Source organism: Pristis pectinata, chromosome 8 (genome assembly GCF_009764475.1).
Source record: "Pristis pectinata isolate sPriPec2 chromosome 8, sPriPec2.1.pri, whole genome shotgun sequence".
Lineage (NCBI taxonomy): Eukaryota > Metazoa > Chordata > Chondrichthyes > Rhinopristiformes > Pristidae > Pristis > Pristis pectinata.
The window spans coordinates 50,772,042-50,789,351 of NC_067412.1; the positions used below are offsets into that span (position 1 = coordinate 50,772,042).

A 17,310-nucleotide genomic window follows, 5' to 3' on the forward strand; every position below is an offset into this window, starting at 1 on the left:
TCCAGAATTGGGTGTGGCATCAGCAGTCTTGGTAAAACTGAAGTCAATGGAGATCGTTCGTTGGAGCCATACTGCGCACAAAGGAATCGGGTTGAGGCTGCTGGAGGTCAGTCATCCTTGGTGCAACAATTTGCCAATATTTTATTGAACAATGTAATAAACAAAGAAAGAGAAGGTAATTCAGAATCTTGGATGAGATCCAACTGCAGCCAATGATGAGTGTAATTGGGTTGAAACTCTATGAAAATGTTTTTACTGAGTACATTGAAAATGGGTTCATTAGCAATGTGCCATAAGGAAATTAGTATAAAATGCATTCAGAATTACTTATCTAATCAATTAGTAACTTTGCTTTTGATAACATGGGATGGAAACAAAGTTACAAATCATTACCCTCACCTACTAATACAGACTGACTGGAAAGCCCCAGTGCGATAAGTGTGCAGAAAAATATAATGGACCGAAAAGGAGAAATTGGCAAGTGAGGGAGAGCTTCTGGGCAGATGATGAAAGCCAATCCGAAACCTGCAGTGTGGAAAAAATTAATCTGGCTTCAATAAAGAGGCTCAAGTTGGCACAAAGTGGTTTCTATTAAGCATCACTTGATCCAGTGATAACAGGACAGTTTTGGAATTGTAGTAATTGAAGAGCATTGGCTGTCCTATTCCCTCTCTGCCCCCTGTTTACTTCTGCTACAAGGGACAGGTGCCAGTCTGAATCAAGTACAGTCCTATCAGCCCCATTATGGGCAGCCTGCTTTGCCACTCGCTCATGCCATTTCTGGTGAAGGAAGTTACCAAAGTGTCAATTCACATGAAGCATATGAGCACTCACGGTATTTTATGGTCAATTCAAGCTTAGTCCACTGAAAGTCTGGTCCACAGGCTTCATTTGAAACCAGTTGATTGGGCTGTTGTAGAGAGCAGAAGAAACTCTCAGCGTGTCCTAGAGAAAGCCCCCAGAGACATGGGCATGGGCCATATCAGGGGTCTGAATCTGTAACTGACTGGCTGTGGTAGTTTGACAGGCTGGCTGCTACCTGGTTCCTTCTGTCACTCTGCAATCAAACACTCCTAGCGTACGGTTCCACTGCTCCATCTGAGCAGTAACACCATGAAACAACCCAACTTTCAGTCCACTGTGCACGTGTCCCAGCAGAAGATCCAAACTCACCTCAGAGCACCAAAGCTTGGATAAATAATATAAGAGAAGCCACAGAAACCAGAGTCAACTCCTTGGCCACACAAATCTGCCCTGCTGTAGCTGATCCTGTGGGTTGCCTGTCTCCATATACCCTATCCCCTTATTGATCTTGGTTGTGGTTACTCAATGACTGAGCACCCACAGTTTCCGAGATGAAAACTTCAAGTGACTTACAGTCCTCAGGCTAACTTCTCCTCATCTCCGCCCTACATGCCTTATCCAAAGTCTATGCCCTCATTTCCAGACTTCCCAGACGGAGGAAACAGCTTCCCAATCCCTGTTAATTCCTCTCAAAGCATTGCCTGCCCAATGAAATCACCTCTCATTCTCTTAAACTTCAGTGGGAACAGGTCAGCCTTACTCAGGCATGCCCCTTACCCCTGGAATCAATCTAGGATTACTGTGTTATGCTGATTCTAGTGACCAAAACTAGACACAGCATTCCAGTGCTCTCTACAGCTGGAAAACTTCCTTCAAGCATGGAGAAATAAAAGCTAACATATCACTTGCCTTGCAATTTGCTTCCTGTACCTGCAGAAACAACTTAGGTCTCTTCATACACCAACATTTGCATTTCTCACTTTTTAAAAATAGTTCTGCTTTTCTACTCTTGTTTCCAAAGTGAATAACCTCACATTTTCCCATATTGTCCACCTTCTTGCTCACACAGTCATCCTCTCTGCAGATTCCTCCTTCTTCACTATCCCTCTCAGTATTATGTCAGCATTAAACTGGAATATGTTACAGTTTGTCTTTAATATGAAATCGTGGAGTGCTGAGGACCAGCTTTGACCCTGGTGGTAATCATCTTCCAACAGCGACTAAGTTATTCATTCCTTCTCTTTGCTTGCTGTCCATTTCCATTGTGATATTCATGCTAATATATCACCCATAATCCTGTGAGCCTTTAATTTATATGTGCACCTTTTTGTGCGTTACTTGAATCTGAATGCAGTGCATCCATTGGTTTTCTCCATTCTATTCTGTCAGCTCTATCCTAAAAAAGATTTCTCAAACATGACCTTTCCTTCACACAGCTGTGTTGACTCTGCCTAACACTGTGAGTTTCCAAGTGCCCTGTCACCACAGAGCTATAGTGAGATGCAACACTAAATGCCCTGTTACCACAGAGCCAGAGAGAAATGAGGTACTTATAGAGCACTACACTTGATCTTAGCCAAAAGGCCAGGTACTAAGTGTCCTTTTACCACAGAGCCACAGAGAGTAATTGGTCCTTCAGCCCAATGAGTTCATGTCAACCATAAAGCAAGCATTAATATTAATCCTACCCTAACCCAGGTTATCATCCCATCAACTTCTTCCAAATTCTACCACTCTCCTACGCACTAGGGAGAATTTACAGTGCCTAATTAACCTACCAACCTGCATGTCTTAGGGACGTGGGACAAAACTGAAGGAAACCCACATGGCCACAGGAAGAATGTGCAAACTCCACACAGACAGCAGCGGAGGTCAGTACTGAATCCTGGTCGCTGGGGCTGTGAGGCAGCGGCTCTACTAGCTGCGCCACTCTGCTGCTATATCCTTAATGATGGATTCCAACATTTTATTCATTGGGAAAGGCTGTGCAAACCTCTAATGTTATAAATGCCCGGCTCTAAATTTGCAATTAGCTCTGAGGAACCTAAAAGATGATAAAATGGACATAACCCTTACAAATAGAACACGAGAAGTAAATGGATAAGTTCATATGTTTACTGGTACCTGAATGTGTCACTTCCGAAACTGGCACATTTGTATCATGAGTCAAGTGTCCAAGAATGGAAAAGATGGCTAATCCAGCAAACACGCTTGTGGCATCATCGATAATGCAGATACTGATGGCATCCGTGTAACAGTCATTGTGGAATTTGTTGTAGGATGACAGTGCCATCAGGCCCCCCAAGGACACCGACAGGGAATAGAAAGTTTGTGTTGCAGCATCTTTCCAAACCTGTTGGGTATGAAGCAAAATCAATTGGCAGCGGGTGATTTCCATTGGATTTTGCCAATGTTTGCCTCACCTCCCATCTAAAAGGCGGGTGGTATTCCACCTGGCTTCAGAGCTTTAGCCCAAAGGTCATTACCTAATACATTAGTCATGTGAGCATCATCCTTGCTTCATACACATGGCTGCAGTGAGCATCATCATCAATCACAGTGCACTGGATTTTATGGGTGCAATCTATACCACACAGCATCTTGGACCTCGTGTGGCAGTACTTTGCTGTTGAGTGCCCTCACCCCAAACTGGCAATGGTTCCTTGTGTGATTTTTGAACCAGGGAGGAATTTCCAGCCCATTAGATCATGGTTTTGTTTATTCTGGGGGTAATCAAAGCAGATATCTGGATTCCTGATGCAAACAAGGACTGAACTGGGTTTTCCTGGTGATGAAGAGTGATTTGAGATTCGGTACAGAATTCACAGATTACTTGTGGGGTTTAAATACGCAGAAAAATGGAGAAAATTAAAATTCTTGTATTAATAGAGTCAAGAAGCCACTGGTGTGTTTACCTCAGCATCAGCCAGTTTGGAGAAGTCTGAGTGGCTTCCAAAGTAGAAGTCGATCCCTTTGTCAGCCCCATCCAGGGTTGCCCCTTGGATCAGAAGTAAAATCAGACCGAAATAAGGGAACGTCATGGTGAAGTAAACCACCTGGCCATGGAGAGGGGATTGTTAAATAATCAATGGCTATGATATTAAATCCAATTGAATAGTAAACGAATAGGACTAGTTCAAAGCAAAAATAAGTGGAAGACAAAGATGTATTCTAAATAGCAATGTATAATTCCAGCTTATTTGTATTGTTAAGTATTCAAAAGTAATGAGACATTACAACTAGTGTAATGGGCCAAATATATTCAATCTAATGGAATAAAATAAATGATTGTATTTATACAGTGTCTGTCCCAACTGCACAAAGTGCTTCACAGCCAACACAGTAGATGTGGCAGGTGATATGTACACAGAAAGCCCCCTCAAACAGTGAAATGATAATAATGGGGTAATCTATGTTAGAAATATCAGTGAAAGGTAAATATTGACCAAAATAGCAGGTCAATGGGACATCTGTGTCCTCCAAATAGAGTGAATGAAGGACTGGTTTAACACTTCATACAACAGATGGCACTTCAACACTGCACCACATAGAACTTCAGGCTGAAGTCTAATGCTGAAGAAGGTTATTGAGTGAGCCATGACTGATATACAGTATTTAAGGAAATATTTCTGTTTTTCTTATGCATACAAACTTTCAATCAAATAAAAACTTGAAACTCAAATGTACTGAAGTTAGTAATCAAGATAACAACCTTCCCCTTGATGTTAACAAGATGAAGGAGCTGGTCATTGACTTCAAGAAACAGAACGTACTACACCTCCCCCCGACCACCCCACCACCCCCCACCTGAATCAATGGTGCTGAGGTGGAGATGGTTGAGAGCTTTAGGGTACTAGGTGTAAATATCACCAACAATTTGTCCTGGTCCAACCACATGGGGGCTATGGCCAAGAAAACACATCAGTGCCTCTACTTCTTCAGAAGGCTGAGGAAATTCGACATGTCACCTACGACTCTTACCAACTTCAACAGGTGCACCATATAAAGCATCCTATTTGGATGCATCACAACTGGTATGGCAACTGCTCTGCCCAAGGCCAAAGAAATCGCAGAGAATTGTGAATGCAACACAGTCCATTACACAAACCAGCCTTCCTTCCACTGACTCTGTCTATATTTCCTGCTGCCTCGGGAATGCAGCCAACAATTTCAAGGACCCCTCCCACTCTGGTCATTCTCTCTTCTCCCCCCATCCTGTAGGGCAGAAGATACAAAAGCTTGAGAGCACATGCCACCAGACTCAAGGATAGCTTCTATTTCACTGTAAACAGACTCTTTAATGGACCACTCATACGTTAAAGGATGAACTCTTGATCTCTCAATCAAATTCATCATGGCCCTTGTTCATTATTTGTCTATTTGCACTGTACTTTCTCTGTAACTGTAATATTATATTCTGCATTCTGTTTATCTTTGTAGTACCTCAGTGTACTTATGTCTGTCTGGAGGACACACAAACAAAAGCTTTTCAATGTATCTCAGTACATGTTTCAATAATCAACCAAGAATAATAATCTGTTGTGCCAAACAAAATCCTTAGGACAAGTGAAAGTCCTTCACAATCAATCAAGAGTTGGCAATATTTACTAACTCAGAAGCTGTTTTTGCCCTCAGCAATGACCCACATTAACAGCAATGAGAACAAATGGTTCCTTGAGTAGAACCTCCTGTGCATAAAGTAATTTGAGGAAGGTTCACAGAGGTTCTGATAGGCTAATTGGATATTTGCACCAGCTGGCGCCAGAGCATGGCAACTCGTTGCAAGCTGCTCTCTGCGGATCTATTCATTACTTCTGTTACAACTATTCTACTCTTTTTTAAAAATCTAAATTCTAAGACTCTAAGCCTGCACTGCACTTTCTCTGTAACTGTAACACTATATTCTGCATTCTGTTACTACTTTTCCCTTATACTACCCCGATTTGATGAAATGATCTGTATGGATGGCTACAAAACAAAGCTTTTCACTGTACCTCAGTACATGTGACAGTAATAAACCAATTTACCAATCTTTCTTGTTGGTTGTGAATGCTTATTTCTTCTCGCTCCCTCCCCTTCTAAACATCTCAGAGTTGTCAATAGAAATAATCAAACATAGCGGGGAGGAAATTAGTGCCTTGCTGTCCATGCTGAATATGCAATCAAATAATGCATCCATGTGGAACGTGCTTCTATAATTTGTATTTAATGGAACTGAATTGCAGAAGCAAAGTGCGGTAGTAGTGAGTATTTTCTGATGCTGAGAGGTTAGGTAACATTGGCACTCAAAGAAACTATCTTGTACACAAAAAGCTGTAATTTTGTATCATAAAGGCTCATGTGCAGCCCAGCAGTTAATTCTGTTACTTCAAGACCGGGGTTCGAGCCTGACCTCCAATTCTGTGGAGTTTGCACTTTCTCCCTGTGGGTTTCCCCAGGGTGCTCATTTGCCCCCATATCCCAAAGGCGTGCAGTAGGTTAATTAGTCACTGTAAATTACCCCTTAGGTTGCAAAAAGGATCAAATAGGAATTAATGGGTATGTGTGAGAGAGAGTCAGTTACATGGGGCAGGGAAGTAAGGAGAAAGGGAATTGGGCTGATGGGATTGCTCTCCTGGGAGCTAGCATGGATCCAATGGGCCAAATAGCCTCCCTCTATGATCTTATATGATAAGGTATTGGTATTGGTATTGGTTTATTATTGTCACGTACCAAGGTACAGTGAAAAACTTGTCTTGCATACCAATCGCACAGATCAATTCATTACACAGTCCAGTTACATTGGGTTAGTACAGAGTGCATTGAGGTAGTACAGAGTGCATTGATGTAGTACAGGTAAAAACAATAACAGTACAGAGTAAAGTGTCACAGCTATAGAGAAAGTGCAGTGCAGTAAGGTGCAAGGTCACAACAAGGTAGATCATGAAGTCATAGTCCATCTCATTGCACAAAGGAACCGTTCAATAGTCTTATCACAGTGGGGTAGAATCTGTCCTTACTTCTGGTACGTGCCCTCAGGCACCTGTATCTTCTACCCAATGGAAGAGGAGGGAAGAGAGAATGTCCTGGGTGGGTGGGGTCTTTGATTATGCTGGCTGCTTCGTCAAGACAACGAGAGGTAAAGACAGAGTCCAAGGAGGGGAGGCTGGTGTCCATGATGCACTGGGCTGTGTCCACAACTCTCTGCAGTTTCTTGCAGTCCTGGGCAGAGCAGTTGCAGTACCAAGCCGTGATACATCCAGATAGGATGCTTTCTATGATGCATCGGTAAAAGGTGGTGAGAGTCAAAGGGGACAAACCAAATTTCTTTAGCCTCCTGGGGAAGTAGAGGCACTGGTGAGCTTGCTTGGCCGTGGCATCTACGTGATTTGACCAGAACAGGCTGTTGGTGATGTTCATTCCCAGGAACTTGAAGCTCACAACCCTCTCGACCTCAGCACCATTGATGTAGACGGGTGCATGTACACCGCCCCCTATCCTCACTGATTGCGGTCTGTTTGTTAGGAAGTCAAGGATCCAGTTACAGAGGGAGGTGTTGAGTCCTAGGTCTCAGAGTTTGGTGACAAGATTGTTTGGGATTATTGTATTGAAGGCAGAGCTGTAGTCAATAAACAATAGTCTAACATAGGTGTAGCAAACATTTGGGAGGGCAAGTAGTACATTGGTCTCTTGTTGACAGAGCATTTGAGTAAAGGTGTCTTGTTACATTTACATAAGGCCATGGTAAGACCAAACCGGGAATATTGGGCACAGTTTTGGTCTCACGACAAAAGAGAAGATGGAGTGCAGCCAAGCTTTATCAGACTGATCCCGGGGTTATGGGTCTGTCATATCAGGAGAGAGTGAGAAGGCTGGTTCTCTGTTTTTTGAGTTTATGAGAATGGGAAGTGACATAATTGAGAAGTGCAAAGATCTTTGATACAGGGAGTGGCCAATCGGAGGCAGAAAGGAGGAAGAATTTCTTCATTCCACGTTAGTGAATCTCAAGAGGGCTGTGGAGGTGCAGTCACACATATCATTTGAAACGGAGCTGAATATCACGGAAATCAAGGAATGTGGGCTGGGGGTGGTAGGTTACTATCTCCAGTGAAGTGTGTGATAGGGACTGTGGGGAATAGATGGGAATGTACAGAGAGTAGGTTACAGAGAAAATTATCAGAGGGACAGGACAGTTCTGTGAGTTAGCATCGACGTGATTGGTGAAACAATTTTCTTTTATATCATAAGGAAAAGTGGAGAAATGGAAATAGGGATGGGGAATATGGTGTTTGAGGTAAAATATCAGCCATGATCTTGCAGACCTAACTCCTGTTACTCTTATGCAAAACATTTAGCATGTACAACTGAGAACTAACTTCTGCTCTGGCAGAATTGGAAGAGGAACTGTAGACTGAGTGTGTAACACTGCCCAAGAGGTAAGGATCAGTAACAGAATGGGGCAGTGAAATAGCCGTGCTTTGGCTGAGATAGTGCAGCCAGAGCTTCCTAACCTGAAGGGAAACGTTTTAAGAAAAGTCAGAAAACTGCAGATGCTGCAACTCTGAAGTAAAAGCAGAAAACGTTGAAAACACTCTGCAGGTCAGGCAGCACCTGTGAGAAGAGAAACAGAGCTAATGTCTCAGCCTGAAGACACTTCATCAGAGACGGGGAATGAGAGAAAACAAGTTAGTTTTAATTTGTGGAGAGGGTGGAGGAGGGATGAAACAAAGCAAATATCTGAGATAGGGTGAAGCCAGGATTGTCATGGGGACTAATTTTAGAAGTCACTCAGTCAATGGGTTAAAGGGTGTTCTCCTTCTCAGTTCCACCTGAAATATTATCTGTTTCTGTCCCCACAGATGCTGCTCAAGCTCCTGAGCATTTCCAGCGATTTCTGATTTTATACAACATTCATGTTGAATAAATTATACAATCTTCATGTTGAATGTTTCCTCTCATCAGTCTTCAGCAGACAGCAGTGCATTGAAGAAGTGATGGAGTGGCAGGAGCTGGGTTGACCCAGGATGCTACTGACAACATCTACAGCTCCCATGTAGACGTGGAAATGTGTGGACTCTAGCAGGCACCTTGTAGCACATTGTTGGCATAACCAGGGATGGTAGTGATCAACTCTGACCTGAATTGGCTGCAACTTTGCAGCCAACACTGAAAGCAAGGACATCACTTTTCACAAGCCAACACCCACCCTTCAATGTCTCATGGGATCATGGAATCTATGGCACAGCAAGAGGCCATGAAGGCCAGAATTGTGGACTTTAGTTTAATGGTACTTCCCAGCTCTTGGCCATTGTCATGTGTACAACACATCAAATCCTCACCCAGGGAACTGTTCAAAATGATGGGGTTCTCTGCCTTCACCTCCCTTTCAGACAGACATTTCCAGGCCCCACCATTCACTGAGTGGGCAATACCTTTTGTCAAATCCTTCTACCAATTTACTTGCCCCCAAGTTATTGCCCTCCTTGGGAAGGGAGTATGATTCTTCCTTTTATCATGTCAAAGTATCTCATAATTTTGTACATTTCATATTAACAAGCCCTCCAGCTCTTCTGTTTCCAAGGAAACAATTAGTCTAGACAGCCTCTCTCATAATCCCCCTCTCCAAAATCTCAGACACTATCACATCTTCCCAGCACTGTTGCTTCCAGAATTTTACATAAAATACTACATCTGTGACCTAGCTTGTGTTTTACGCAGTTCTAGCAATGACTTTCCTATTCCCTGTATTCTATGCCTTGACCATTAAAGGTACTTACTGACCTGAAATTAAAACAGAACGTGCTGGAAAGAGTCAGCGGGTCAGGGAGAAACACGTTTCAGATCATTGACCATTCATTCAAATCTTTCGTCAGATTCATCCTTCATACTGTGGCTCACTTTGTCTTCTCATACTCCTTGCCCACAGACCAATTCAGCGCAGAAAAGATTATTTAAGGATCTCCAAAACTCATTCTTGAAAATCTTTCTTGAAGACTTGGTTCCTTTGATTTCTTTCTCATGATGAATGGGTGTCAATATGAAACGTTAACTCTGTTCCTCTCTCCACAGCTGCCGCCTGACCTGCTGAGTGTTTCCAGCAGTTTCTATTTTTATTTCAGATTTCCAGTGTCTGTTTTGCTTTTCGATTATATTGACCTTCAGGGATTTGCAGTCCAAGACCTCTCTGTCCCTGTAACCTTCCAGTATCCTATCATTTATTGTACATTCTCTTGCTTTATTTGTCCTTACCAAACATATTACCTCACTGAATTTCCATTTCCCATTTTTTCACAAACAAGGATATGTGCTTGTTTGTAAAAATTAATAAGAATCAGAAACACTCAGCACCTCAAGCCTCCTCTACCATGCAACAACACCAGAGCTGTTCTGATTGTAACCCCAAATCCATGTCCCTGTCAACCCCTGGTAACTTTTCACCACTTTGCTGATGAAGTATTATCTACTTTGGACCAGGTACCTCCATCCCTGACCTTTGACCACAAACCAGTCCATTGACAGCAGCTTTCTCCTTCCTCACTACAAGCCACCATATGAAATGAAGAAGTCATTACAAAATACATTGTGTTGCCTATCAGTCTTGTCACTGTAATTCACTTTGGCTTCTAACACCTTTTTCCTTCAGCCCAGTTCAAGACAGAAATACCATGTAAGGATCTTCAGAACTACAGATTACCTTCCCTGAAGATTTTATTCCTTTAGATACAGCAACAAAAACCATCAGCCAGGCCAGGAGGAGGCAAAGGGCCAAATCCCAGTTTAACTTCCCAATGTGATCAATTGAAGATGAGCGTCGTAAAACTTTCTCACTAAATGAAGATAAAGAACATTAGGATGAGGGATCCATTCCTTTACCCAAGGGTTAATTTGCAAGAGAAAACTAGAAGTGCAATAATATATCATCAAAGAACTAAACACACAGGCAAACTTAACTCATTGACGTTCCTTGTTTGGGAGACAATCAAACATGTACCGGGACTGGAGTGGGCCTGATAATATATGGCAAAAAGGGGTGGGCCGATGGTTGAGATAGGATAACCTCACCTAGCAGGCGAAAGCAGGTAAGTCCCAATGTTGAAGAGCACCCTTAAGCACTGCCTTCTGGAATGATTTTCCGGGAGGAAGTCTCCTAGTAGACAATCACCAATGGAACTGTGTGGAGCTGGGGGAGGGGGTTTCTGGAGGTGGCTGGAAGCTCTCGGGAAATGTTCACTCTCCACAAGCTACATCACGCCGCCCCTTCCTCGATGCAGTTCAGAACCAGGATTTAACCTAACCTGCTCTTGCAACATTACCATTATGATCATTACCCACGTCTGAATGACTTTGACTTTTCCCTTTCCATTATCTCAGTTACCCAATTTATCACAGTGCAGGTGGAAGTCTGGCTGGAGTGAAGTGTGCACCAATGGAGCTCGGGACTTAGTTTTCATTTCTAACCTCTGCTGTGTAATTCTGAAATCCTGGTGACTGACCAGTACCAAGGCACAAGGTAGTCAGAACTATTCAATAACAGCAAAGCACAACTCACAGGCAAGGTATTTGTCCATCAAGTTAGTACTTGTCTTCATCTCCATGACCTACTTACTTTGTTTCTCCCCACAGTCTTTGATTTGCTGTCCTACACAGGTATTATGAAGCCTGCTGAGAACAAAATCAGTTTTGTACCATTATCACTCTTTATCATACTGACATTTCACTCAGGTTATCCCTCGGTCTCACAGCCACTTTATCAAGCACTCCTCCTCTATTCCATGGTAGAGCTGCTGCCAGGTTTGAACCTGAGTTCCAGTGCTGTCTGTGTGGTGTTTGCATGTTCTCCCTGTAACTGCATGGGATTCCTCTGGGTGCTCTGGTTTCCTCCCACATCCCAACGACGTGCAAACCCACACGCAGTGCAGACTTGATTGTGAGTCACGGTGGCTGGGATTCCTGCCCAGCACTGAGGGACCTTCTGCTGGATGGACAGGGACAGGGAGTGAGAGCTGAGAGATCCAGCTGGAATTCCACATGGGGACTGAGGACAAATGACAAACTGGGGAAGAGTTCTGCTGAGAGAACCTGGAGAGATAAACTAAAAAGTTGCCACAAGGTGAACTCTGAATTAGGATTTCAGCCATTTCATCAAACTGTCTCAGGATCAGAAAGATCAGAGGGTTAAGTATATGGACTGGAGACCATCATGGAGACAGGAACTTTTGATTCATGAGGCATTGACACTAATACTGGGAGAAACGGGTGCCCCCTTAGTGCACATTTCACTACACCCAGACCTTCACCTTCACCTTGATAAATTGGTTACCTGGCATGGTAGAAAGGGAAAAGTCAAAGTCATTCAGGCTTGAGTAATGATCACAGAGTTAATAAGGTGTAATGGTAATTCTGCATCGGCAGAGTAGGTCAAATCAGGTAAATGTAGCAATAAGTTACAATTAAAGCCTTTCCTAGAGGCTGCTCAAAGCATTCTTAACAAGGCAAATGAATCATAACACATATAGAGATCAATCTCTATATGATCAATCAACCTAATCACCATTGAAATGATCAAGGTTTGGAAAATAATATTTCTAGATGCTGTGATATTAACTCAGTTTTTTTTCCCCTCCACAGATGCTGCCTGATCTGAGTACTTCCAGCATTCTCTTTTATTTCAGGTTTATAGCAACTGTTGTGTTGTTCATCTCTACTGCCCTCATATATCTCCCTCTAATCACACTCCCCTCAGCAGACCAGCTGTGATTCACAAGCATTCATCTCCCTCCCTAAGACAGCCCAAAATCAATCGCATCACCTGAACAACTTGGTCGGCACCTTACCACAGACAGTCTCTCTCTCTCTATCTTCTCTCCCCCCTTCCCCTCAGCAACTTTGCCAGATCTAATGAAGGATCATTGACCTGAAATGTTAACTCTGTCTCTCTTTTCACAGGTTCTGACTGCCATCTGCATATCCTAATTTTGTTTTAGATTTTCAGCATCTGCAGGTTGTATTTTGCTCTGATATTCGGTAAAGAAACCAAAGGGGAAAAGGAGACAAATGTTGGGTGGTTCTGACAATAAAGGATGGAATTAGGGCAACATTGAGGCAGGAACTTGGCTCAGAAGACCAGGAAGTAGAATGAGTGTGGTTGAAATAACAGCTTGCAGTGGACAAAGGGTCTAGTATGAGTGGTTTAAACCCCCAACACTGGTTAAACTGTTACACAAAGATGCCAATAGTCATTTGAAGGATATTCATTAAATACGTTTGAGAGATCTTCACTAGATTAGACTGGTCTCACACAAATGCCTGGCTTAGTGTAGATGCATCACCACTTGACAATGGATTGCACTTTCTTGTAAAAATTGTGCATAATTTACATTTAATTTGTGTTTTTCTTGTGAATGCTGCTTTTCTGATGTTATGTGCCTGTGATGCTGCCGCAAGTAAGTTTTTCATTGCACCTGTGCAGACAAGTACTTGTGCACATGACAATAAACCTGACTTTGACTTTGTATACCCAGCTACAGAACATACTATAGTGGGATTAAGATCTATCTTCAGACAAACAGTCTTTGGAAAGTGTCCTATCAAGTAACGTCTCACAGCTTGTTTCAGTTTGAATTATTTATGAAAAGCAATGGAATAATGCATCATTTCACATCTCCTTACCAACTGGCTTAGAAGGAGGAAGCAGTAAATTCTCCTTTGAACAGTAGAGGAGGAATTGGGAAAAAACAGGTTGTGGAAGACTAAAATTACAATGAAATGTTGACTTCTTCCAACCCGGAGAACAATGTCACACTCCATAGTAGGATACTCTGTGGCCGAAATGCTGACATGTGAGAGACTGAAGACACTGGTGTGAATCTTTCTGCACAGATTGGATGTAAAATTGAAAGAAGGGTAGTTCAAACAGGGTTAGCAGAACAGCACAAATTGCAAGGAGAAAAGGCTCAGTCTGCCAGACAGAGGTCACTTGATGAGACAGCTGGCAGAGTCAGAGGTGAGAAGGTGAGACATCAGGGAAATAGTTTTTGGAATAATCTTATGAAGATTGGTGAGAAATTCCAACCCTAAGAAAAACCCCAAGGCGTTCTACATTTATGTGAAAATAGGAGGTTGACTAGAGTGAGGGTAGGACCGATCAGGGATAAAAGAGGAAACGTGCCTGGAGTCGGCAGAGGTAGGGGAGTTTCTTAATGAACACTTTGCTTCAGTGTTCACCAGTGATAGAGACCTTGACGTTTGTGAGGATGGCGTACAACAGGCTGACACGCCAGGGCATGTCAACATGAGGAAAGAGGATGTGCTGGAACTTCTGAAAAACAATAGGATAGATACGTCACCGGGGCTGGACGGGATATATTCAAAGTTATTACAGGAAGCGAGGGAAGAGATTGCTGCGCCTTTGGCAATGATCTTTGCATCCTCACTGGCGACAGGACTAGTGCCAGATGATTGGAGGGTGGCAAATGCTGTTCCTTTGTTTAAGAAAGGAAGTAGGGATAACCCTGGGAATTACAGACCAGTTAGTCTTACTTCAGTGGTGGGCAAATTACTGGAGAAGCTTCTTAGGGACAGGACTTATTGGCATTTAGAGAAGTGTAGGCTGATTAGGGACAGTCAATCATGAGGTCATGCCTCACGAGCCTGATTGAATTTTTTGAGGATGTGACAAAGCACATTGTTGAAGGTATCCATGTTGGTGTCCATGGATTTTAGTAAGGTGTTTGATAAGGGTCCTCATGGAAGGTTCATTCAGAAAGTCAGGAGGCATGGGATCCAGGGAAACTTGGCTGTGTGGATTCAGAATTAGCTCGCTCATAGAAGACGGAGGGTGGTGGTAGATGGAGTGTATTCTTCCTGGAGGTCAGTGACCAGTGGTGTTCCACAGGGATCTGTTCTGGGACCCCTGCTCTTTGTGATTTTTATAAATGACTTGGATGAGGATGTGGAAGGGTGGGTTAGTAAGTTTGCTGATAATACAAAGGTTGGTGGTGTTGTGGATAATGTAGAAGGTTGCTGTAGATTACAACAGGATATTGACTAAATGCAGACCTGGGCAGAGAAGTGGCAGATGGAGTTCAACCTGGAAACGTGTGAAGTGATCCACTTTGGGAGATCGAATTTGAAGGCAGAATACAAGGTTAATGACAGGACTCTTAGCAGTGTGGAGGAACAGAGGGATCTTGGGGTCCACGTCCATAGATCTCTCAAGGTTGCAGTGTAGGTCGATAGGGTTGTTAAGGAGGCTTATGGTGTGTTGGCCTTCATTAGTCGGGGTACTGAGTTCAAGAGCCGTGAGGTAATGTTGCAGCTATATAGAACTCTGGTTAGACCACATTTGGAGTATTGTGTTCAGTTCTGGTCACCTCATTATAGGAAGGATGTGGAAGAGGGTGTAGAGGAGATTTACCAGGATGCTGCCTGGATTGGAGAGCATGTCTTATGAGGATAGGTTGAGTGAGCTATGGCTTTTCTCTCTGGAGAGAAGGAGGATGAGAGGTGACTTTATAGAGGTGTACAAGGTGATAAGAGGCATAGATCAAGTGGATAGTCAGAGACATTTTCCCCAGGGCGAAAATGGCTAACACAAGGGGGCATAATTTTAAGGTGATTTGAGGAAGATATAAAGGGGATGTCAGAGGTAACTTTTTTATACAGAGAGCAGTGGGTGTGTGGAACACACTGCCAGCAGAGGTTGTGGAGGCAGATACACTAGAGACATTTAAAAGACTCTTAGATAGCCACATGAATGATAGAGAAATGGGGGGCTATGTGGGAGGGAAGGGTTAGATAGATATTAGAGCAGGATAAAATGTCAACACAACATCGTGGGCTGAAGGGCCTGTACTGTGCTGTAGTGCTCTATGTTCTATGTTCTAAGTCTGTGTATACTGCTTGCTCTGGACAATAGCTGGGAAGACTGTGAGTTGGTTGGTACACTCCTGAAATAAATCTCATAGCCATTCAAGATGAACAAACATGTGGTACTTCTAACACGCGTCAAGATGATGCAACTATATTAAGTGCAGAGATGGATCCAACATCTGGTGAGTCTGGGCGTACAAAGTGACACAGCAAAGAACACAGAGAGTGTGGAAAAGGAGTATGTTAAATATGTGAATGTGATAAGTCAGATCAGCTTTTCCTTAAAAAGAGAGCCAGATCTGTAATACTGGTGTGAGTAATAATTGATGCTTCAAGTTTGTAGGAAGTTTGAGGATTGTGTCAAGTAAAGTTTGTAAGGAACCTTGAATAAATCACTCTCACTTTGTTTGAGTTCTTCATATCTCACATTTATCTGTCTGTGATGGACCATTTGAGGTTTATAATTCACTGACTACACACATCTTACAGTGGTAGGTTGTAATAATTTCTACACAAACTTAGGGACTGTGAGAGGCTTGTTGTTGATATCAGGATGTGCTGGGAGCCGGAAAGTGAGGTGAAAAACTGGAAGTTATCAACAAATTTGCAGAGAACTGACAAGTGGCATTCCCCCCCAGCAAAGTGACAAGTCATGAACTTTGGAAAGGCAAACACAGCAAGATAGTACGCTATAAATGGCAGATATGGAGAAATCTGGATGGACAGTGAAGTGCATGTTCTGGAGGTGGCATGGCAGGCATACAAAGTGGCCAAGAGGAATGCAAGATATTGCTTTCATCAGCCAAGGCATAGAATAAGTGGGATAGTATTGCTGGAGACACAAGACTGCAGATGCTGGAATCTGGAGCAAAGAACAGTATTGGAGAAACTCAGCAGCTCTGGTAGCATCTGTGGTCGCAAAGAGATGGCTGATGTTTCGGGTCAGGACCCTGCATCAGGACTGGGATTTTACAGAGGAGAGTATAAAGAGGTGACAGGGAGCAGAGAGACAGGGTTGGTAGGTGATCAGTGGAGTCAGGTGAGGAGGGGGGGTGATAGGCAGATGGAGCCTGGGGGGGAAGGGGGAGGTGTGGAGTTGGGACACTGTGGCTGGTGGATGATTGGTAGAGACAGATAAGGAGAGAGAGGAAAAGGGGGACAGATGGGGCCAAGTGGAGGAGGAGGGGGCAGAGGGCTGGAGCAGAGACAGAGGCTGGGAGGTGATAAGTGGAGACAAAAGAGGCTGCAGATGATGGAATCTGATAAGTAAGGAAGGTGGAACAAATAAGGGAGGGATGATGGACAAATGGAACTAGTTGGGGATGGGAATGAAACTGGGTGATGGGGTGATGGTGGCACGGAGAGAAAAGGAGCACAAGGGTGCATGTTACCTGAAGTTAGAAACTTCAATGTCCATACCATTGGGTTGTAGACCACCCAGGCAAGTATAGCTGGAACTGAATAAACACTAATTGGGCCATAGCCCACAGAACAACCGGCAACGTTGGTCATCATATTACAGAAAAGGCCATGAACCGCACTGGACAGGGTACTGACATAATTTACAAGGATTTTTGGCAGGTTCATTGTGTGAGGGGGGAGAGTTAGATCATGTCTATTCTCAATTGAATTTAGAAGAATGAGAGGTGATCTAAT

At 43.3% G+C, this 17,310-nt stretch overlaps 1 protein-coding gene across 1 annotated transcript in view; it reads right to left on the reverse strand.

Moving 5' to 3' along the window:
* The window catches only part of LOC127573783 (sodium- and chloride-dependent neutral and basic amino acid transporter B(0+)-like), a 64,678-nt gene that overhangs the window by 17,840 nt on the left and 29,528 nt on the right, over positions 1-17,310 (reverse strand). The window contains exons 9-12 of the mRNA XM_052022287.1: positions 10,478-10,610; positions 3,720-3,860; positions 2,929-3,157; positions 400-525 (exon numbers count right to left, since the gene is read on the reverse strand). Coding sequence (XP_051878247.1) covers positions 400-525; positions 2,929-3,157; positions 3,720-3,860; positions 10,478-10,610 — 629 coding nt within the window. The remainder of the gene's footprint in view (positions 1-399; positions 526-2,928; positions 3,158-3,719; positions 3,861-10,477; positions 10,611-17,310) is intronic.